The 24,820-nt window shown below is 39.7% G+C and overlaps 1 protein-coding gene and 2 long non-coding RNA genes across 7 annotated transcripts in view; 2 read left to right on the forward strand and 1 right to left on the reverse strand.

The window, feature by feature from the left end:
- Positions 1–13,775, forward strand: part of LOC150059501 (uncharacterized) — a 176,417-nt gene extending 162,642 nt beyond the window's left edge. For all 4 annotated transcript variants that reach the window (XR_016536380.1, XR_016536379.1, XR_016536378.1 and 1 more), the window contains one exon: positions 12,981–13,775. This is a non-coding gene — a long non-coding RNA (uncharacterized LOC150059501). The remainder of the gene's footprint in view (positions 1–12,980) is intronic.
- The window catches only part of LOC150059502 (uncharacterized), a 43,762-nt gene extending 21,637 nt beyond the window's left edge, over positions 1–22,125 (reverse strand). For both annotated transcript variants that reach the window (XR_016536383.1, XR_016536382.1), the window contains exon 1: positions 22,101–22,125. This is a non-coding gene — a long non-coding RNA (uncharacterized LOC150059502). The remainder of the gene's footprint in view (positions 1–22,100) is intronic.
- A 106-nt stretch (positions 22,126–22,231) lies between these two features.
- Nox3 (NADPH oxidase 3) overlaps positions 22,232–24,820 on the forward strand; it is a 52,453-nt gene continuing 49,864 nt past the window's right edge. The window contains exon 1 of the mRNA XM_090337745.1: positions 22,232–22,246. Coding sequence (XP_090193871.1) covers positions 22,232–22,246 — 15 coding nt within the window. The remainder of the gene's footprint in view (positions 22,247–24,820) is intronic.

Genomic DNA, 24,820 nt, shown 5'->3' on the forward strand with positions numbered 1-24,820 from the left:
CACAAACTCCAGTGCACACTTCAATGTCTCCTAGGACTACTGTGTCATAGTGTGGTTAAAAGTAATGATGAGCACATCAGTCTCCTTGATAATGGCTGCTAGACCTGTCTCCACACTCTTTCTACATGCTAACACCCCCACAACGACAATACGGGGGAGATATTGTTATTATCCGCACTTAGCAGATGGAAATAATCAAAGCTCAGAAGAAATTTGTTCTTTCAAGAAAACACCCATCAACTTATTAAATCAGAATAGCCATTGAAAAGAACGAACTCCCATATCATAAGGATTCCATGGTGCATTGTTAAGTGAAAATATGCATTTGTATATGCTTGTAAAAATATGCATTCACACGTATATGTATGTATGCATAGATACATACGCATATGCATATGTGTCTATTGTTTGCTTTGTTTGAATCACCAGGGAAATTTCATAAAGTACACCACCCAGGGCCTTAACTCTCACCTATCAAATTAAGTTATCCCTAGCTGGACTCTATAGCCATTTATTCATCAGTACATCATTTTCATGGGTACTTTAGGTTAAAATGTACCTGTTCTCATGCAACTGAACTCAGCAGGGAAGCAATGTTCTAATTCATTTATCAGAATAAATCATATTAAATTACAAAGCACAATAACCCTAAAATTCTCAAAGCATATTTAGAAATGTACAAAGGAACAAATCTATTTCACGACATATGCAAGGGAAGTGTATCAGAACAGGAGCTAGAGCTGGTAGCTCTGGCTCAGGCTGGATATCCATGCAATCTCACATGTCACCACATGCCAAAAGAACTGGGTTCTGAATTTTAATTGTTAATCCCTGATTTAGGCCACTGAACCGCAATGCCCTTTGAGGCTAAACTAAATTTAAAATTCAATTCACTCTGAAGGAGTTCATTGGTGACCTTTGAGAAATCAATTGTGTAGTATCTCAGAAAAAGAATGATCTAACTTCCCTATAAATTGATGACCTGAAAAGATGCATGCTTTCCTCACCAAATGTATTGAAAGAAGAAGCATGCACATGATGAAAGTTCAACGACACCCTGTTATGTGCTGTGGGGAAACTATTAGTCCTTATTTTTTTATTTTTTGCCAGTCCTAGGCCTTGAACTCAAGTCCTGAGCACTGTCCTTGGGCTTTCTCAAGGCTAGAGCTCTATCACTTGAGCCACAGCACCACTTCTGGCTTTTTTTTCTATTTATGTGGTACCGAGGAATCGAACCTGGGTCTTCGTGCGTACTAGGCAAGCATTCTACCACTAGGCCAAACTCCTGGCTCCTAATCCTTAATTTAAAAAGGTGACTGAAGCTGACCATTGGTGGCTCGTGCCTGTAATCCTAGCTACTTAGGAGACTGAGATTTGAGCATCACCGTTCAAAGCCTGGACAGAAAGTCCCTGTGAGTCTCTTATCTCCAATGAACCACTCAAAAACCAGAAGTGGTGCTGTGGTCAAGTGGTAGATCACTAACCTTGAACATAAAAAAGCTCAAGGACAGCACTCAGACCTTGCGTTCAAACCCCACAAACATCAAATTTAAAAAGATATGACGGAAGAGTCCAATGCCAGTGATGCATACATATATACCCAGCTGCTCAGGAGGCTGAGATCGAAAGACTATATTCCAAAGGAAGCCCAGGCAAGAAAGTCATTGAGACTTTTTTGGCCAGTCCTGGACCTTGAACTCAGGGACTGAGCTAGAGCTCAGCTGGCTAGAGCTCTACCACTCGAGCTACAGCATCATTTCCTGCTTTTTTCTACATATGTGGTACCGAGGAATCGAACTGGGTCTTTGTGCATGCTAAGCAAGCACTCTACCACTAGGCCAAACTCAGGCCCCTCATTGAGACTTTTGTCTCAATTATTCACCAAAAAGCAGAAAGTAGAGCTGTAGCTCAAGTGGGTAAACATCCAGCCATGAGCAAAAAGCTCATGGACAGTATCCATGCCCTGAGACCAAACCCCAGGACTGGCCAAGAAAAAGAATGAATGAAGAGAGAGATGAGCACTGAAACCAACCCTGATTTGGGTACTTTGCTGAAATAATCATATAATTTTTAATGAACTTCTCCCTTAGCTCTATTCATTGTCTTGACTCCTTATGTAGAAATTGAAGTCATATTAATTCCAATGTTTATACTTAGAGTAGTACACTTCCTTCTTTAGAAGTGAAAGTCATTTTACCTAAATGAACCTTTAGTCAGGCATGGAAACACAAATGGTCAGAATGGGAAGTTGGAAATCAGAGGATCCGTGAGTTGTTAATGCTGACCAAACCGCCCACTTCCCATGAGGCCTTAGCATAACCAACTTTTCTCTGTCAGGGGCCCAGGACCCTGAACGTCGAGACTCAAAACCCTGTGGCTCAGCTTGGTTTCCATCTTGTTTCTTATCAATACCACAGTACTGGGCACATCCCAAGATGAGCCACATTCTCCCTCTCAAGAGGCCACAGGCATACCATAGAAACCTAAGGTGGTTCTAGTGCATCTGCGAAAGAAACAACGGTGGTCCTTAGAAGCCTATAGCATTCTATGGTTCTGTAATGGCAAGGTTCTACTTTTGGTCACACCTTCTAAGTCAATAAACCCAACAAGGAAGAACCAGGTGCAACACTGAGACAAAGAAATGACACCACCCTGACATGGTGAGGCCAATATAAACTTAGATCAATGGAAAAGTGAAAATGAATCTACCAGATAGACATCTGAAAGTGTCCCAAGTTTCGCCTCTTTTGCAGAAGTATTTGCCTGTTGATTACCCTCAGACTCAGTAAACAACCACTCAAGCTTCCCCTCCTATCTGCCTAGCCAGCAGTTAAACATTGCTTTTCAGGACAGCCTTATATAAATAAGTTATGGACAATATATTGCCAGCCTCTACCATCTAATAACATCATGTATTTTTTATGGATTGTTGGGATCTGCAAGTTGGAGGCATATCCATTGAGATGGATAATGGTTGGGCACTTTTCTTTTATGCACTTAGCCTTCTGATGAAGAACTGCATTCATCTTGGGTTTTAATAACGGTGAATGCCAATGAGGTGTCTATTCCTCTCTGTCTGTTAAGCAAAACCAGAATCTTGTTTTGGCTTCTAATGTACTTGCTCCTTCCTCTCATATTCTGCTTAGACATTTTTATTAGTATAATTGTTTTTGCGAGCATAAACCAAACTCTGGAGTCTAAGGAAACACAAGTTTCTATGGAGTAGATTTATGATCTAATATGAAATTTTCTTGTCCTTGAAAATTCAGCTTCCGAACTCAAGAAGAATTTGGTGTCAGAATGTTTTTAAATCATTTTCTAGAAGACATCCAATGCAAGTGCCTAGTGATACTAATGCAAATGGAGTTAAATTTCAGATTAATATGCGCTGAGATCAAGCAGTATTAGGTGATTTAACCATCATTAGCTTCCAATTGTTATACAGATTAAATAACTATTTTACTCTAAATGCAAACACAATAGCAAAACACAGAGCTATTATTTAATTGTTTAAAATAGACTGTAGCTTTGCATATTTCTAAGATGTCAGATGTTCCCCTCAGCAAAAAGCAATCTACAAATGTGTGAACAAGAACCTGTCTGTGTAAATACACTATTACATCGTAGAAAAGGGAGCTCATACAAATACAGGGGTTTTCTGCGATTGCTAATCTACACTGACATTCTATTTCCTCCCTTTCAGAACATCAGGGAGAGAAGTAACCTTAAAAGATAATCTAGCCTAGCACCTTTAATGTATATCAGCAGATGGAAGTGATCAGATGAGCAAACAGATATTAGATAATACCACTGAGAATTTAGGGCCCTGTCTTGTGTTACAATAAGCTTTCTCCTAGACATACCATTTCTGTATCAACACAGAAAACCAAAGCAGCTGCTCATAGCTACTCTTACCATAGGAGATACATTCCAACACAGTCCACACATAACAGAAGACCCTATATGATGTGCTCTATAGAATAGCCACAGAGTACTAGAGTTAACCTTCCTTCCATGTTTTATGCCTCGTTGGCATTACTTCTCTTGCCTGTCACGAACATTATTAGGGGAAACATGGGTTACTTAAAAGATAAGCACAATCAAGTTAATCCCTGAGAGGTTACTAAGTGACCAGAAGACAAGGAGCAGATGCCAGTAAATCCACTGGCCACAGACTGGATGCAGAGAGGGACAGAGTAGGATGGATTGAGATTTCAGCATGTATTGATACTTATGAATTTGGGGGTAGGGGAGTGACTTTCCATGTAATATTTTTAGGCTATGGCTAATTGCAAATAACTAAGACCAGAAAGGAAAACTGAATGAAGGATAACTGCATAGGAAACTGACATCCTTGAGTGACCATTTGAAAGACCCCTTCATGATCACTATAAGAGAATATATAGATGCATGCATGTATATTATATGTGCATACATATGTGCATCATATATGTACATATACACATATGCATATATATATGGAACTAGTTAAAACCCAAATTGCCTTGTGTGTGATATGCAATGCTAACCACTTTGTATTTCTGGGTTTTTGTTGTTTCTTTTTAATTGGTGCTTCATAGAAACAATTTTTAGTTTCTCAAACCTAGAAGTTAATCCTTTTTTGAGATATTGTTTGCTGAACTGTCCTGTTTTTCACTTGGGGTTCAATGACTGTGAATATCTAGCTAGAATTTAATCGAGGACTTTTCCATTCTCAACTTCGCAGCTAACAACTTCAGGAGACTTGCAAGTTCTCTTCCAGTAGTTTTTGTCAGTTGCCTTCCATTTCTTATGTGAATGGATTTACAGATAGCAAAATGTCATCTCACAGCAGAAAGCAAAGCCTATAAGTCCCAAGTTAACAGTCTATGGTTCCAATGAGAATTCCTCTTGTAATTTAAAGCACCGGCGCAATTATTTCATTTTCCACAAATGGCTTCTGTAACGATGCCAAGTTTGTAGTTTGTCACACGAGTGACAGCACAAGTACATATGTAGCCATTCCTCTTTAATAAGTCAGAGTCATTAATGGATATTCTCCTGAAATAACAGTGTGGAGTATATTTACAAAATACAGGAACAATTTCTCCATGACACTCGTTGAGACATGAAATAAGAAGTATGCTTGACAATAAAATAAAGTATACAGATAAACAAAATGTCCGTGTACATTTTGTCATCTTGGCCTTGTTGCCTCTGTCATTTCCATTTGTGTCATGTTTTTTTAATGTCAGTGTGACAAATGACACTCCACACACCATGTGACTCATATCAATGAGTAAGGAATCTCTGGTTACAAAAACAAAGAAGATAATCCAAACTCCAACACAATATAAACATTTAAAGAGCCCTATTTCTGAAAGGCAAAAGAATGACTTGTCTGATGTAATTTCTTTTTTATCATCATTTTTATTGTAATTAATGGGAAGGGTTACATTATATTTGCCAGATAGAAGGTACATTTCTTAACGATCATTGCTACCCCTTCTCATGTTTTTGTCCCCATTTCCCTCCCCTCACCCCCTCCCCTCATCTTGTTTTCCCCTCTTCCTTATCCTATTGCAAACAAACAAATCATTTATTTTAAATAAATTTCTCATTATTTTGCTTCTAAGTTTAATGTATGGATAATGAGGTGATTCATGGAGGGTAATGACAATGACCTTTCACCTTTACCATATCTTGAAAGGTCACTTGGTTTTATGGACTTTACAGGCACTCGTTTCAAATAAGTGTGTAGTATATTTCAACAGAACGAGATAGATAACGTCAGGAAAGAAAAACATGCTCCACAGACTAATTTTGTCCCATACCTTCTAGACTGAAGGTCATCATATGTTCCTCTCATTAACTCAGCATGCTAAAAGAATTACATCTAGAAGTATCTAGAATGGCAGGGAATAGTAAATGGATCTGAAGTTAGTGATCCTCATGTAGGCCCCAAAACAATATATTTTTATCATAGTGCTCATTAACTGTCTACCCACTGTTCTAGACTTGTCTCTGAATTATATAACATGGTGATTGTTATCTTGTTCCTTGCTGAATCTTTTATGGACTTTCTCATTGGATCTCAATGCTAGCACAGTGCCTTGCACATAACAGATACAGGGTAGCATTTGTGGATTGAAAGGCATAAAAGAAAAGAGAGAGAGAGCAGAATGGAGAAAGAGTAGAAGGAAGAAAGAGATAGAGAAAGAAAAGAAGGAATTCCTCTATGTCCTCCATGAATCAGGGGAATCTACCCGTTTAGTCCTAGCAGTGGTATTTATGCATGTGAAAGAAGCACAGATTTCTACATGAATGTGTCTGTGCAGATACTGATGGTATACAGAAAAGGCACCAGAAATTTTAGAGAAAATCTCTCTGATTGCAATATATTTGTAGTTCAATTAATACATCATGACATCATATCAACATGGATTTTTTAAAAGTTTTAAAATACTCGAGTAATATCTCTTATGTATCTAGTTTTAACCTGATATTGTGCTAGCCACTGAAAGAGAAGTACAAGAAGTTATTCAATTGCCTATTTATTCAGCATTTGTTGAATATTTAGTAATTTGCCAAATATGCTGAATGCTTTTCCTGTCCTTGAGATAATTATATTATTTCTGGGAGGCCAAAGCATGCAAATATGAAACAACACCAGCAGAACACCAAGATAAACAGAGACATTTTGTAATAAAGGTAATGTTATCCAACATTTAATAAGTGTTTACTGTGTGTCAGGCAAAGTGCTAAGTATTTTACATGCATTATTTTATATAATGTTCACTGTATATTGTTATTGAAATTGCAGTGGCGCAGCTTAGCAAAGCTCAGCTCAAAGTAGTTAATTAACTAGCCTGTCTTCCTCCTTCAGACTGCGATGGTAAAGTACTATAGACTGGTAGCTTATAAACAACAGAAATTTCTTTCCTATAGTTCTAGCATCTAAAAATTGAAAATTAGGGTCCCAAATGATGCAATGGCTGGGTGAGTCTCTGCCTCATGGGCAGTTTTCTTTTCATTCAAACATGGCAGAAAGGCTAAGGGAGCTCCCTGGGAGCGAGGGGGTGTCTCTTTCATAACATCATTAACTCTCTTCACAAAGATTCCATCTTCTCCCCACCCTTCTCTCCCCCACCCCATACCTTGTCTCCTTGGGTAGAATTTCAGTGTATGAACTGGGAGATGAGCAGACCAGAATATAGTCCAAGCCATTGTGTAATAACAATAGTTATTGACCATTGTGGCCTTGAAATTCATGCAATTAAATACTGTGTTCCATTATTTCTAGTCACCTACTTAATTTGAATATAGGTAATATTTCCTAAGAAACACAGACTCCTATCATGGCTAAAGAAAATTTTGATGAAAGAGATACTCCTTGAACTCTAGCTCTTAAAATGTGGATATGATTTAACTAGATGGAGAAATGATTGGGAGTATCAACGTAGAAGCAGAGAACAGGAAGCCTAAAAATGTCACTGTCAATGCAAGCGTTGATGGCATGACTCTGTGGTAGGGTGCCTGCCACTGAGTTAAAGCATACCAAGTTTAATACTGGTCTCAGAGCAAGAAGGAAGGAAAGACAGAAAGGGAGGATAGGAGAAAGGGAGGGAAGAAGGGAGGAAGGAAGGAAAAAAGGAAGGAAGGAAGGAAGAAAGGAAGAAAGGTAGGAAGGAAGGAAGGAAGGAAGGAAGGAAGGAAGGAAGGAAGGAAGGAAGGAAGGCAGGAAGGAAGGAAAATGTCAATGTAAATTTGTAAAATTATAAGACCTGGGAGCAGCTTATTTAATGGAAGCTTATGGTAGGTACATCTACTCAGACTGCCTGCCATGTCCCAGATGGTAAACTAGAGTTCATAAACCCCCATACATACCTTGTCCCCTTCCCTGTTATCCAAACAAAGGTAAGGTGAGCAGCTTTTCAAAGTATCTGCTTCTTCTCATTGAGGAGTGGGGGGAGGGTTGACCTGGACTTAACTTACAAGTAAGCATGCTTATAGTCAGCGTCTAAGGTAAACTTTCTAATTTTTTCCCATTTGACTTGGGAACCTGCAAAGGTTAGTATTCCAGAAAAGGTTAAATCAAGGTTAGACAAGGTCAGCTCTCTGGTAAAAGCAGAGCCAAAACTCACAAGTGTCTAAGCTGTTGGCTCCAGTTGACTCTGCCGTCTCCCCTTTGTAAAGTATCCATGGCCAGCCATACAGAATCACTAAATCATGACCTCTATAGGTAAACAAGAGACACCTCACAAGGGAACATTAAAAAGTCATAGCCCAACATGGTGGAACACACCTATGATCCCAGCACTTCGCAGGCTGAGGCAGGCAGTCTACAAGTTCAAGGCCAGTCTAGTCCACACTATGTAGACCCTACCTAAGAATTCTTTTTTTAATTTTAAAGGTAACATAAAAGTTACCATTTTGTCATTTCAAGCATCACCATGTTCTAAACATCCACAATTATCCTTGCATCATTTATTTGGCCTTCCATACACTGCAGAAATTTAACGCACAGATTCAGCATATTGCAGATAAACTTCTAGACAGATAATTAATTTTGCTTAAACTACCCCTGAACCTGAATGGCACATCCTCCCTTTCTAAGTGACCCAAAACTGAACAGATACAATGACATAAACCCAAATAATGATTTAGTAGAGCAATTACCAAAAGTTTAGAACTTTCTCCTAAATTAGCTGCATGATAAAGAGTTCTGAATTGCAGATAAGTGAAAGTTTGTTAATTATTCACGACAATTGAGCAGAAAAATCACACCAGCTGCCCTGCCTTATCATTTCACAACTGAAATTCATTTCCCTGGGCACATGGAGCTCAAGCCTACACAACACACAACCATCCTTTAGAACTGATACATCTCTCTATGAGCAAACATTCACGCACACCTCAACACAGAAGAGCTGATACCCGTCCCAGCCTCTGAGGTTGCCCTGGTAGCCAGAATGCTCCAGAATCCAAGTAAACAGCGGGTTCTTTTTTTAATTTGAAAGTGACAGGATGAAGAATATTGTGGACTTTCCCCACCAGACTGTAACAATATTAAGGTAAATCAAATTTTGCACCTCATTTATTTAACAATGTCATTGTTCAGTTGCAACCAGGTTTTTTTTCCCTTTGGTTTCTCAGCATACAAAGCTGCACAGATTTCCCAGAATTTATTTTTGAAAAAGAAAGAGAAAAATTAAAAACCTGTTAGTTCTTGAACACTTAATTATAATTGGCTACGCTTCTTTCCTTTTATTAAGTGATAATTTATGAAAGACAACTTCAAGATCTTCTAAAACTCTGCCTTTGGAAAGACTGAAGAAAGGAATATGTAATCACAATGTAATGCAATCAGAATATTTAATTAGCATGCAATCATGAAGGAAGAAAATAGTCTCACAGCATTCCTATCCGAAGTCAACAACAACAGGGCTCTATTTAAATGGCCACCTATGCTTTAAAAATATTTTATCGGTGATACCACGGTCTTTGATAAAATAGTTGTTCAATGATCCTGTTACTTTAAACAGAAAATGAGGCCCTTGACTTAGAGCTTCATGATGAAAGGATATTACTTCTGGAGTCTAAATCAAAGCTCTCATTCTTTGGGTACCCCAGCTCCTACTTCCCAAATATATCTCTGCCACATTCTCTCCACCCATCCCTCCTGTTTCTTCTTTCTCTGGAGCCTTGCAGAACTATTTAGGGAGCCCTTCATAAATCAAGCCGTGTTATTTCACATTCCCAAGCAATGTCTTACTGTGTGAGGATCCCTAAGAACTTGCCTATTACGGTGTTGGTGTGAAATGTCCTCTAAAATCTCATGTTTGAAGGGTTGGTTTGCACTCGTGTCTAGAGGTAGGGCCCTGGAGGGATGGCTGGTCATGAGGGCTCTGATCTCATGGGTGGGTCAATCTAGTCATAGATTCATAAAGGTAAAGGAAGTAGGTGGAGGAAGTGGGTCATTGAGGCAGGCCTTGAAGAGTACCCTTGTCTCTTCTCCCCAAACAGGATGCTTCCTGGCTGCCAGTAAGTGACCAGCTCTGTTCCCAGACATCCTCCATCCTGGGGCGTTCCCCTGCCAGCCATGGGGACTGAACAATGGAGCCCCTGTGGAGACAGACCGCTGAAACTGGGAGCCAATAAACGCTGCTTCCTGTTTGTTGATTTTCCCAAATGAGTTTGTCTCTGGGTCTGTAAGCCAATTAACAAACTGTCAAAATACATTCATAAAGAAACAGTTTTGGGGGCCGGGAGTTTGGCCTAGTGGTTAAAGTGCTTGCCTAGCATGTACAAAGACCTGGGTTTGATTCCTTGGTACCACATATATAGAAAAAAAAAGCCAGAAGTGGTGCTGAGGCTCAAGTGGTAGAGCTCTAGCCTTGAGAAAGTCCAAGGACAGTGCTCAGGCCCTGAGCTCAAGCCCAGGACTGGCAAAAAAAAAAAAAGTTTTTGAGGAAGAAGGAAGAACAGATCAGTTTGTCCACAGAATCCATGAAAAATGAGTGTGATTAAGAATCACACAGGTAAAAATGGAAGTGATAATAGTGAAGATAGCTCAGAATACCATTCTCCAATTTGGATACATAGTTCCTTAGAGACACTAGTTTTTTTAGGGTTTACCTATATCCAATTGCACACCCCTAGATACTCTATGCCAACTCCACAATCTCTATTTCTTTATTTTTCTATGAAAGAATTTATTAACATTGATTTTTTTACATCATATTTCAAAGACATATTTAACAAACAAGTATTCAAGAAGGGAATCTCTATATACAATCACTGGGACTTAGATTTTAGAACATAATCAAAATTAGGCTGAGGGTTTGTATGTCATAGATACATATTGATCTATGTAGTAAAACATTATGTCTATAGAGTCATAAGTTTTTATGTCTATGTAGTTGTGTTTATATTTCCAGTACCATGTCCATAGCATTGGGTACGCTAACATTGAGTCCTCGCTCTTGTACTGTTTGGATCTAATAGCCACCTATTAAGGATACCATGCGCCTTTTGTTCCTTTGGTCTTGACTTGTCTCACTCAACATGATTTGCTCTAGAGTCATCCTCTTCCCTGCAAATGCCATTATTTTATCTTGTCTGTTGGCTATGTAGAATTCCATTGTGTGTGTGTGTGTGTGTGTGTATATATATATATATGTATATATATATATATATATCACATTTTCTGTATCCATTCATCTGCAGTAGGGCATCTGGATTGTTTCCATCACCTGGCTATTGTGAATATGCAGAGATGAACATAGTTGGGCAGGTGTCCTTATCATATCCTGGGTTATGATGTTCAGGATAGATGCCCAGAAGTGGTATGGCGGGATTGTAGGGAAGGTCAATTTTCAGTTCTTTAAGAAATCTCCACACTGCTTTCCAGAGTGGCTGAACTAGTTTACAATCCCACCAGCAGTGCAGTGGGGGTTCCTTTTTCTTTATTTTTTCTTGTATTTTCTTGTCGGGGTGATGTATAGAGGGGTTACAGTTACATTCATCAGGTACACAGTCTCTATTTTAAGATGAGTAAGTCTACTTCTTTCTCTCCCCCACCAACAACTTGTATTTTTTCTGATTATTAATGAAGCTAAACTTCCTTTTATCCATGTGATGGGCAGTGTGTAGGAGCTTCTTAGAGTTGGCTAGTGCGCTTATTTTTTTTGACATTCTTCTCCTTTTCTTGACCTTTTAAACAAGCATAACCATAACCTCATGTCTTAAATGAAAGAATACTTTGTGAGTTGTTTTCTTTTACAGATAATTCTAATTCAAAACTGTAATTATAGTAAAAGTAGTCTCGCAATTCTACCCCTTCCCCCCCCCACTGGAAACCTTGGTTCTCAAAGACACCAGTACAAAAATTCCTTTATCCACCAATACACACGGTACTCACAAGAATATTATCATTACGAAGTATGTTTACGATCTTTATGTTCTACAAAAAGTGTCTTGAAATTGAGGGAAATTTACATTCTTTAAGTACTTGAAATCATTACTGCCTGGTATGAGTAGTTATTGTTAACTATTTGGAGAGTAATTTATTGTCTTTGGATTTCCTGCTTGTATTGAGCCTTGCATTTATTAAAATGTCTATATGTTAGTCCACATTACAAGAAACTCACTAGTAGAGTTTAAGTGATATGGGACATTTATCAGTGCCTCCGTGAAGACCCCAAGTTCATTACTTATGAACCATTGTAACACTTTTGTGTGACTCTGTATTGCTTAAACTTTCAGTACAAATGTAGACTTCCAGATCTTCGGGCAGTTCTGCTTCTTATCACAATAAGGAATAAATCCTTCTTTCTGCTTATAAATGAAAATGTCCCCATTCTTACTTTTTTTAAAAGATAGAGGAAGGTTCTTACTATTCTTCCATCAGATGGTTCTGTGGTTGGATATGGTTCAGAGTGTCCTGGAAGGGGACTTTGTTCTTTGGAAGGCAATAAGGTGTTGAGAGGTAGAGCTATTAGGAAGTGATTGCATTTAGATGGGATTTCGGTAGATCCCCTGCAGCTGTGTTCTGGTGACTGATGGGAAAATGGAAAGAGACCAGAAGGGATGGAGACACACATACGCATGCATGCTCTAGTTCTCACCCTGAACTGGCTCGAACCTCCTCAGAACTTTAGTAGCAAGAGGATCACCAGACACAATCCCTAATCTTTGGACCTGCAGAACTGTAAGCCTAAATAAGCCCCTCTCCCTTAAAATTTGGACCTCATAGGGAACTTCACTGTGATCCCCATAAGTGAACAACCTTGGGTGGCAAGCCTGGCACCATCTCTGAGTACGCCTGGGGCACATGGACCACCCGCCTATGTATTCCTACCCTCGAGCTCCACTTACCACTTCTCACTTGTGTACCTTCTACATTTGAGCGACTGCCATCGTCCTTTTCTGTCACGAATCCGCTGCTAGAGCTCTTAATAGGTGACAATATCATAACTGGCATTTTTGTATGTTTTAAGGACGGATGGAGTTCCTGGCCTCTATGGAGACCACACCTGTGAGCAGAAGTCTCCAAAAGAGAATGGCAATGGATACAGGCACTCAGTCCAGAAAGAATGCAAGCCTGAGGACTTCTTCCTTCGTCCAGGCATTTTGGCAGTTGTACACATCTGAATAATGGACTTCATTTTCTATTTAATCTGGAAGCTTGAGGTCATGTGATTTTTCACAAACCACTTGAGATCATCCAGTTGAATTTCTGGTGTTGACATCCAACTTTTAAACATTTAATCTCTGTTCTGTGTATTTTGACATTGGATATGGAACTTTAGCTTACAGTGAACCAGTGGGAATGTTCCTCCAAGTCTAAAAGGTTCTCTCTGGAGTAGGTCAGACACCTGCTTAGTGGTGACTCTCCAATAGTCACTATTTGGTCATTTGTTCTAAAGGAAACTTCTAATCTTTTCATATATTTAGTATTAAGTTACCAGGTTTGTCAAACTGCACCCTCACCTCTTCTTCAAAGTCAAAATTTTGTAAGAGAATGGTATCACCCTTTTCCCTGTGTTTTAAAGAAATTTAAAAATTAAATTTGTACTTAAGCAATCTGATGTGTAGGCTAAGGAGAGCAAAGTCTTATAAATGGAATACTTTGAAAATAAATCATAATTAATTAACTATGAAAATATATCAAATAAATTTGAGTACATAGCTTGATGACTAATTACAGTTCAGGGAGGTTAGAAATTGTAATACCGTTTTTTAGCTTGGTTAATATAATATTATAATTGAGGTTGCTTTGATCACTGGGAATGTCGGAGACAATAATTTTTCAAGCTTGGCTGATTTTGAAATCATATGGCTGTGAGTATTAGCAGCTTAATTTAAAATGTGGAACTGTCCGCAAAGTTAAAAGAAATTATTTTTGTCATAATAAGCTATATTAATTTAATTAGTTATGTATATGGTTATATTTTTCATTTGAAAATTAAAATAAAGTGCTGCTTGATAAATACAACTGAAAGAGATTTAAAAAAAAAAAGCCCAAACCTAAACTCTTAGACACTTGAAATAATTCCACAGGAAGAATTTGGGCCTTTATAAATTTTATCGTTCCATATGGTCGATTTTCTAAGTGCCCCTTAACTCATGTTTTCATTCAATAAATGTTCACTGGGGGCTCCGAGATACAGTAATCACTGCCTGTCCTAGAATTCACTTCCTTATGCCCCCTCCCAGTTGATTGCAATGAATGAGCTTCTACCTTGTCTTCCAGCTTCCGTGTTCACTCACGCAGTTCATCCTCTTCTCTGATCCCCAGATCATCTTAAAATGTAACAATCTAGGACAAGGTCCTCTATGGCGTATGCTCTCACAGAACTTACTATCCCTTATGATGGCAATTCATCGCTTGATACCTAGGCAATATTCCCAGCCTACAGATGTGTTTCCTGAGTTTACATGGTCCTTGTAGGGAGATTTTATAGAACACTCTAGCAATCGAGTTGCTCAGGCTCTTTCAAAAATGAAAAAGAGAATGTGTGGGAGCTAAGTAGAGGCTGCCTCCTACAGATGGGTCTCCACTGTGGTTTTTTGGTCTGCAGCAGGTGTCCTAACTCCTTTTAATGACAGCCACAGCTCCTCAGAGCCATAACTCTGCTCCCTGAATGCAAGCTCTGACTCAGGTTTCATGTTTTTCCTACAAGGCCATAATGAGGGCAGTAGTGGTTGGCCCCCAATGAGATATCTACTGGAACTCTCAGAATGGACCATATTTAGAATAAGAGTTTTTGCAGATATAATGAAGATATTTCTAAGTGATATCTGCATAGATTAGGGCAGACTTAAATATGATGATGAATGATTCCACAAAGGACAGAAGAGAACAAGCACACACACACACACACACACACACACACACACACACACACACACACACGTGAAGTAAAGACATAGACTGCTATTACTCAGCCCTAAGCCAGATATGAAGGTTTAAATATGAAATATCTATTAAAGAACCACATACTTGCTTGCTCTCCAGTCTGCAATGATATCAGGAGTTGGCAGAAACTTGAGTAGGGGATGCCTATGGCAAGGAAGTCAGGTCATTGGAGGAAGGATATAATGACCTCAGCTCACTCTTTGCTCTCCTCTCCTTTCCTCTCCTCTTCCTAACCTCCTCTCTGTTCTTCTTGCCTGTCTTCTCTTCTCCTTTTTCCTTCCTGGCTTCCAGGAGAAGAGACCTCCTCACCCACTGCTCCTGTTGTGTCATACTTCCTTCCCAGAGCCCCAAAGGAACATGGCCAAATACGCATGGATTAAAACTTCTGAAACCAAGAGCCAAACTCAACTTTTCTTCCTTGTCAGTTGACCACCTCAAATATTTCGCCACACTACTAGAACTAGAACTAACACACCCAGGATTCCCAGGTGCCATCAGAAGCTTCCAGAGCACCACGGAAGAGATTCTAAAACCTTACAGAAGTAGAACTCTCTGGACTTCTGACCTCTGTAAACACTGATTCCATCTTTGTGGTAATTTGATAAAACCAGGTCTAGGGCACTGATAAATTGCCCTCAGTGGTCCAGCCCTGACTTCTCCTGTGTCCTCTCTCTCCTGTCCTGTCCTCACCTTTGACTCAGCTTACATGCTTGTAGTTTTCTGAGGCCCCTGTGGTGGTAATTGCTGGCCCACCCTCCCTGGGGAAGCCTTCACATCCTTTTCTTCCTGATCAAATTTCAAATGATTGTTTAGCACTTGTATCCTCTTATCCTCCATTTCTACCCACTAGTGACACTGCAGCTTCCTGAGCTACCACGTGTTTTAGCACCTTCCAAGCAAGGGTGAAATTGTTTGAGGTATAAAACTCTTGCAGAAGATTCTAGAAAGGGGTGAAGTTAACAAGACAATGGAATGTGATAAGACAATTTGGTTTAAAATATGGTACCAACCAGCATTCTAGACTTTATGCTAAGGTATGTTTTAGAGATGATTGACATTTAAATCAGCAGCCTGTGAGCAAAACAAGTTACCCTTCATAAGGAGCTGAGTTTCACTCCAACAGTTTAAGACATATGAGCAAAAGACTGAGTTCTTCCTCAGATGCAAGGAAATAGCTTCAGTTCTTACCTGACTTTCCAATCTACCCTACAACTTCCAAACTTAATCATGATTAATAAGAAGCAATTAATGAAACAACCTATGACTGATGACCAACCTATAAAACTCATCGGCCTGCATCTAGAAGAGACTATGAACTGAAAGATGAGGCAGCTTTGGAATATCTTACAGATTTGTTGACAAATAATCTGGTAGTTATGTAACCATATAGATAAAGAGTAGAGGTGAAAGCAGGCACCGAGGCAACTCTAGACCAATTTGCCCAATTTCAAACTATTTACAGGAGTCATTATCTTTGTCGAAGATCCATCTTTTAAAAAGCTCTTTAACTGGCTTTGAGACATTATTTTCTCCCCCTTGGCTAAAAGAACTATGAAAAAATATATGGAAGGTCCAGGAGTTTGGCCTAGTGGTAGAGTGCTTGCCTAGCATGCACAAAGGCCCGGGTTCGATTCCTTGGTACCGCATACATAGAAAAAATAAGCCAGAAGTGGTGCTGAGGCTCAAGTGGTAGGGCTGTAGCCTTGAGAAAGTCCAAGGACAGATCTCAGGCCCTGAGCTCACTCATATATATATATATATATATATATATATATATATATATATATATATATATGGAAGTAAAAAAAACTGAAAAGAAATCTTGCTTTAAATTATCTACCAGAAACAAGTCATTTCTTCAGGTCAACTGCCCTACAAAATCATATTCTTCCCTTGCAAAAATTCATATTCTAAGTATAACTTTTCAACATGTGACATTAAATCCATGCACTCTGAGGAGCTGTGCTGTCAGTGCAGGGAGGTAGAGTGGTATTCGATGACTGATCGACTCTTTCCATGGGACTGAAACACAGCTTAATGGCTCTAGCCAGTCTAAATAACATTTTTTTATTGGTTCAAGTTAATCAGCCAGCCCATCATAAAATGCCTCTAGCTCTGGATGCCAATCGAAGCAGAAGCATTCATGCAGATAAGGGAACTTGTCATCACCACTTGTCACCAAGCATCTGTGCATGTGACTCAAAAATGACATGACTAGGCAGGCAGACCGAGGACTGGGGGACTAGCCTGGAATACTGTCTGTAGAATGCTCAGTAGGTCTTAGGTGTGTCCGAATTATATAACACAACTGATAGAACATATGAAATTCTTGGCACCTAAATGCACCCCAAAGATAGATGTTTTCCAGGCTTTTGGAAGAACATCTTGTCTACTGGCACTTCTCAGGCCTCTTTGTCTTACATCAAGATGCCTTTTGCTTATTTCTTTTCTCTCATTCCTGTCATCTCCAAACTGCAGAGGCATAAAAACAGAAGTGTATTGCTAGAACAAAATAGCTCCTAGAATTGAACACCCAAATCTAGCCTCCTGTTCCCACTAACCAGCAATAGGGCCTTAACCCAGAGCTGCAGCCCACTGGTCTCAATGTTCTCTTTTATACAAGAAAATGACAATATGTGATCCCTAAAGTCCTCTCCGTTCTTTAAAAAAAAATACTCTCCGTTCTAGAGATTTTTTTTATTCAAAATATGAGCTCCTGAAAACCAGGTCTTAGAAAACAAAGTTACCTAGTCTTTCTCTGTGCTTATGACCTGTGCCATTGAATAGTTACATTATTGGTTACATGCTTTTTTCCTATTTAAAATAAATTTTGAAATTATTTTGATTCAGTTCCTAATGACCTGTTCTCAAAATATGAATCTTCAGAATATTAATAATACAAATATTTGAAAATCAGGTAAAACAATGACCAACTGTATGTGAAATGCCAAATGAACAACAAATAGTTTCATCATGAAAGAGATGCCAGAGGAAGGGGCGTGTTGAGTGACACTGCGAACCTTTGCTTGACTTGCTGCTGTTTTTCTTCTCTCTGATCAATTTTAGGAGCCCAGCACTGAAAGTTCTACATGGATTAAAAGGAAAATGAATTGTCTAAAAGACATTCATCTGCTTTCTTATTTGCTACCAAAAAAAGGTTCATGACTTCACAAGAATTTTTTTTTGCAGAAAAGTTGTTTTCTGTTATTTCACCTGTCCTCTGTCCATTAAATCAGATGGATGCACTTCTTCATTGTTCTGATGGGAGATTTCTTCCTTGGCCCATAGGGAGGGAGGCTGGGGGATGGGGAGGGAGGCTGGAGGACAGGGAGGGAGTCTGCGAGCAGGGAAGGAGGCTGGGGGGTGGGGAAAGAAGGCTGCGGGATGGGGAGGGAGGCTGAGAGGTGTACAGGGCCAAAAGCAGCAGGAATGCATAGTTGGAAGTGCTATCCTCATCACAAATATGTATCTTCAATATTTAGTTGTTGTGGCAGGAAAATGCCAACAAATACATGAACTGTAAACCATCTGGCTTGAAATATGCTCAAATATGAATGTTCATCTTGAAAAATGAAATCTATGGAATTCTGGCATCCACTTTGACTTTTGAGAGATGAACAGCTTGGATGTGCAAAGCGGGGAATTTCTAGACTAGCCTCCTTCAACTTTAAATTCCCCTGAACTCAGAAGTTAAATGATTCACTACCTACCAAGAAAATCCTCCCTTTCCCTCTTAAGCTTTCATGACCCTACCTTGAGCTGGAAAATTCCTGCCCCTGTATGTGTATAGGGATTTGTGCAGGACCATCACCTGTGCTGAGTGGATGCATGTATTATTGAACTGACCCCTAATGTGTACAGAAGTAATGTGTCACATTTAAAGAGCAGGATAATTCTGGCTTCCACTGTATTTCTAAGCCAAAAGTCAAAAACTGACTAAAAATAGAACGTAATGGACTGTGGCACCCAGTGGTGCTCAGAGGTAAAGAACGCAGAATCCATCCCTCTGCTCTCCCAAGAACTGGGATCTTCCTGTCCCCCAGCTTAAAGGCAGGAAGGGCTTTAATGACTTGAGGTCACGTGTTTCAAATGTGTTCAAGGGACTAGGAAAATGGAAGCAGGAGAGCAAGACGCTACCACAGCGTGGAAATCTGGGGACTGGTAGACTGCATCAGAGAGCAGGCAAGATCTTCAGGTTGACAGGAGACCTCAGGTGTACAACCTGCACCACTCAGACTGCCCTGCCTCTGGGTGATCTGTCACTGCACATATATGATCGCGACCACAGCTAGATCTTGATGGAGCGAGACCTCAGTCCCCACCCTGCCCATGGCCAGGTCACTCTGGGCCACCTTTCGTTTGGAATTGTGGCCGTGGAGTAGATAAAAGACTTGTGCCCCAGGTGAGGGGTCGGCGCTTGGATGGAATACCGTGGATGAAGTGAGTAATACAAGCCATTAGGAAAAAAAATGTTACAAGAGAGTATTTCCTGAAATCTCATGCAGCCAAGGTTAGGATATTGGTGGCAGATGTTGTTCTGGGGTCAGGAGGAGGGGATTCCATATCCCTCTGGGTAGAGATTCCACGTCCCACCAGAGTCCACCACACAGAGACAGTCTCATGTACAAAGGTGAATTTCCAGGGGAAGTAGCTGGTGAACTGACCGGCCAGGGACACAGTGCAGACTCGGGAGCTGACACTGTGACCCTGAGCGGCTCTCATGCTGGGTTTTTAAGGGCAAAACCCATGCGGTGGAACCTGGCCACATAGGTGGCCAATGGGACAGTCACATACACAGAGGGACCACAGCCAGCTCCAGCCACACGCAGAAGCCAATAGGGTTACAGCCCAGTGTTTGAATTTACCTATCACCTTAGTTGGAGTTGGCGCGCAAATTGGAAAGGTCTCCACATAAAGCAGCCCCCCACAAACCAAGTGGATATCCCTGCTCATGGGCGGCTGGGATAAGGTTGCCCCTCTCTAGAAGGGCAAAGATGGCTAGGCTGCTTTACCATTGTTGGCCTTCCACAATGGGGCGGGGAGCTCTTAGCTCATTCAAGATGGTGCCAGTGTTTGCTCCCCTTAACAATGTCACTAACATTTTTTTTTTAAGAATTAGATGTTGGGCCGTGAGTGTGGCCTAGTGGTAGAGTGCTTGCCTAGCATGCATAAAGACCTGAGTTCCATTCCTCGGTACCACGTACATACAAAAAAGATGGAAGTGGTGCTGAGGCTCAAGTGGTAGAGCTCTAGCCTTGAGAAAGTCCAAGGACAGGGCTCAGACCCTGAGCTCAAGCCCAGGATTGGCAAAAAAAAAAAAAAAGAAGAAGAATTAGATGTTAACATGCATCCACAGTCATCTTGATTGCCCTTTAAAGGTGAAACTTTCTTAACATCTGTTCTACCCAATTACATTATTGCCACAATAAATGCTATGGGTTGACTTTTTTCTTTCCTTTTTATCAGAATACCCTGGTTTACATCTGCTTTCAGGAAAAGGCAGCAGCATGTTGAATGCTCAGAAGAAGATATTTGGCAATGTGATTTCTATGCTCTGAATTCTATAGCTGTAGGGAATGGAAGTATTCATGATGTAGCAACCAAAAGCTACCCAGTGATGTCTCAGCCTCAGGGATCAAAGCATGTTTTGCTGGGTCAGCTGACCAAACAGAACCAAAAATATGTTGCAGTAGTTTTATCCCTGGAATGTAGGATAATTAAAGCATTTACATTTACATATACAAGTTACCCATTAAGTTTGTAAATGTATTTGTTTGTCTTTTCCTATACTTTTTGTTATTAGTGAGCTTTGGGGGGGAGGGAAGGTAAAGGGGGGAGGACTTACACATCATCTTTAATAATGAGCTAGAAGAGCCAATGAGTATAATCATTTAATTAGAACAATCTTTAGTATTTTGTAAACAAACATATCAAATTTCATCTTTTTTGTTCAGAGAAAATTCTGAGAAGGAAGATGGGCGCTATTAGACACAAAAACAATTAGATAAAAATACATGAAGTTCTGGGCATTTCCATTTTCTCAATAGATTCTGTGCACTCTCCTTCTTCCTTAAATGCCACCCTATTAAGTTTGTCCTTTGGAAATGACTCGGTCTTGGTTTTAAAATGTGATCTGTATAATGCCAATAGATAATTGGAAAAAATGAACAAATAAATTGTACCATTGTAGTAGTCATATCTTTTCTGTTTTATAAATGTTGTGATGCTCTTGTATCTTGGGGGCTGATTTAAAAATGTCTCCAAGTCTTGATTTAAGTTGTGATCCTTCAGTGGAGTAGAAATAGAGGCAGACCTATGGTTATGTTCTATACCCCGGAGATTTCACCAGGTAAAGGAATAAGCAATAGGAGCAACTATTGTCTTGTTTATAAAACTGATTGCTTCTATGAAGGGTTCCAGGCTTAGACTGAGACTTTGATATGGGATGTAATCCTGATATGTTGGGTCTTAAGAAGTCTGATTCCAAAATTATAAACCCATCCGTGGTGTTGGTATTGGACCTAGAGTGATAGAGTGCAGAGGGAAAATAGGCTAAAGCACGAGATTATGATTATGGATTGATACTGGTGTGTTTATAAAAATGCTCAGAGTAGAGGTGTGGCTCGAGTAGTAGAGCAAAAAAAAAAAAATCTAAGTAAGAGCATGAGGCCCTGAGTTCAAGCCCCCATACTAGCACCTCACCCCCCACTTAAAAAATACTTGAAGACATGCTCACAGTCATGTTTTTAGCGTCTGGGGGCTAGCTGACCCTCACTGATCACTTACTGCTTCAACATGCCAACTAGCTCCTTAAGTTCATGAAACCCTCTCTTAGTCCGTTTTGTGAATCCTGTAGACTGGGTAATTTATAAAAACCAAAATTTACAAGGCTGAGAGTTTGGCCTAGTGGTAGAGTGCTGGCCTAGCATGCACGAAGACCCGGGTTCAATTCCTCAGTACCACATACATAGAAAAAAAAGCCAGAAGTGGTGCTGAGGCTCAAGTGGTAGAGCTCTAGCCTTGAGAAAGTCCAAGGACAGTGCTCAGGCCCAGGACTGGCAAAAAAAATTACTTCTTCAAGTAAATTGGAGGCCAGAAAGTCCAAGATCAAGGGTCTCACATCTGGTAAGGGCCTTCCTTCCTCATCAGGCCAGGAAGAGATTAAATGGGAGAATAATTAGGTGAGAGCAGACTTTACCTTTACCAGAATGAACCAGCTCTTCTGCCGGGGCCAACCGGCAGCAAACCAGGGTTTGCAGATTGGGGTTCCTGAAATCGGGGGCAAGGACTAGGAAGAAATAGAAGAGAGACAGACACACCAGGTCCGGGATGTCCGCAGTCCAGGTAAAGACTGACTCGTTTATTTTTTACTCCCGCTTCTTCCCTCCTCCAGACCCAGGGAACCTCCAGGTGTTACATTCATATGGTAATTCTCAGGTCATTTACATAGAATAGGGCCAGAAAACAATAAGACAATAAAGCCATCCTCTGATGCAAATCAAGGTACAGTTTGATTCCACTCTGGCTCCCAACACTCTTCCACTTATGGCGTTGGTCCATTCATGAGTTGTGATCTTGTCCTCTCATGAGGCCACTATCTCCCCATGCCATCTCATTGTGGATCAGGTTTCCAGCAAGTGGAAATGCATTCAAGCCATTGTAGTCCTCAAGATACTAAAGCACCACAAAACATAAAAACAAAAATACATGAGCAATACAACTGGATAATGTTTCAGTCACTCATTGCTATTATATAGAAAGTATGCTTATGCACATAAAACAACATTCTTTGTTTTCGTATATTTTATTGTAATTAATAGAAGGGTTACATTATATTCACCAGATAGAAGGTGCATTACATCACATACATTGATACCCTTTCTCATGTCATGGTCCCCATTTCCCTCATTCCAGCCCCCTGCTGCTCATAAAACAACATTCTTTACAATCAAAAAGTAACTGAATTTCTATAATTTAAATATGTCCAGTTTATACGTCTGATATTTATATCTACCCATTAGGTAAGCATTGATGTAAAAATCCACATACTAATATTTCTTAAGTAAAGTAGCTTGGGTTAAGGTTTAAAAATAAGGATTTTGCGGTCAGAAAGAGCTGAATTCCCATTACAGCTCCTCCTTCATCAACTTACTTTGAGCTTGTTTCCACAGTATTGTACTGAAACTAATAATGTCTGCCTGTATTTCAAAAAACATTCAGTTGGAGGGCTGGGAGTTTGGCCTAGTAGTTAAGGTGCTTGCCTAGCATGCATGAAGACCCGGGTTCGATTCCTTGGTACCACATATATAGAAAAAGCCGGAAGTGGTGCTGAGGCTCAAATGGTAGAGTTCTAGCCTTGAGAAAGTCCAAGGACAATGCTCAGGCCCTGAGCTCAAGCCCAGGACTGGCAAAAAAAAAACAAAACAAAACAAACAAAAAAAAAAAACATTCAGTTGGACAATACTGAAAACACTTCACTAAATAGTATGAGTTAGTAAGTATTTGCAATGATTGCTCAGCAGTGTTTTTTTAATTTTTAAAAGTTCTTTCTGGACAACTGGCTAGACCCACACATAGTTGCTTAAGTAACTATCAGCATGACTCCTATCTCTTGTTTTCAATTTAATTATCTTTTTTAAAAAAAGCATAGCCCAAAAAAGTGACTCAACTGAGATACGTGTGCCTACAATTGCAGTTATGCTTGTATATAATAACTATGACATATAAAAACCAGAGAGTGAACAGGTTCTTGTGCAGCCACTCCTGAGATGACCGAAGTATGAAAAGATATCCTCACTTATCACCTGGGTTGACCAGTAGAATTAGGGCAAGAAACGGGCATTAGTCCATTATTTCCATACAAGAAAGTTGACTCTTTTACAATCTAACAATGCTTCCCTATCTGTGATGCTTTAGAATCTCTTATACCATATTCTAGAAGATCATTTAATCCATGTTTATTTAGCTCTCACTACAGGTCTTCTATAAAGAACTTTTTGAAAGAGAAAAATAGAGAAAGGTAGGGTGAAAATACTTTGCTATATGAAGATAAAAATGTTAGGTTATTCTTCAGATTCACACCCAGACTGATTATCATCTCAGCCGTAATCATGTAGAAAATGAATGGACTAGAAAGTTCATGAAAACAATTTAACAAAAATGAGTTTCCCTTTCTCACGAAATCCTTGAAGAGAGGAATCATTCAACAGAGATTTGACTGGTATTTACCCAGGTCTTGAAGCATGTCATGTTGGTGACATGCCTTTGGCATGCACTCCCTAATTAGAAATTCCTAGAGTGCAGCTCCCAGGAGGTAGTACTTCCTAGCACAAAAAGATGAAACAATCTAGTAAGAAACTCCTTATGAAGCATGCAACCTCCGGGCTCTGCTGATAGAAAGGAGTAAATTACAGAAAGCTTCGGGAAAAAGCATCAAGATGGCATGCTGGATTTTGAATGAAACTACCCCCACCCTAGTGCTGGTATGTATCATTTCATGTCTGTCATTCAGCTTTCCATACACATACCTTATTTTAAAAACACTATTGTTTTAGGATAACTTGTAGTGTAACATTAAAATGGTGAATGCTGACTTTAGTTAAAACATGAAAACTTGGTAGCAAGCACTCAATAGATCCATTTAATGTACCCCTATGGAAATTTGAAAGATTGTTTTCCAATTCAGTTCATTTGATAAATTATTTTCAAAGTCGAGTAGGTTGTGGTTGCATAACATGTGAGTGTTTTTATAAATCAAATGAAGTCTTGGTGTTAGTCTTCGGAATGGAAGTTTTTCTAGATTTCCTCCTTGTCATTCTCGTCCAGCAGGGATAAGAAGGTGTTTGTTTGTTTGTGTTTTCACTTGACCCGAAGTTTACTGATATGGGTTTGAAATATTTTCACCAAGTTAATAATCTC

Source organism: Megascapheus bottae, chromosome 8, assembly GCF_031878675.1.
Source record: "Megascapheus bottae isolate mThoBot1 chromosome 8, mThoBot2.hap1, whole genome shotgun sequence".
In the NCBI taxonomy this organism is placed as follows: domain Eukaryota; kingdom Metazoa; phylum Chordata; class Mammalia; order Rodentia; family Geomyidae; genus Megascapheus; species Megascapheus bottae.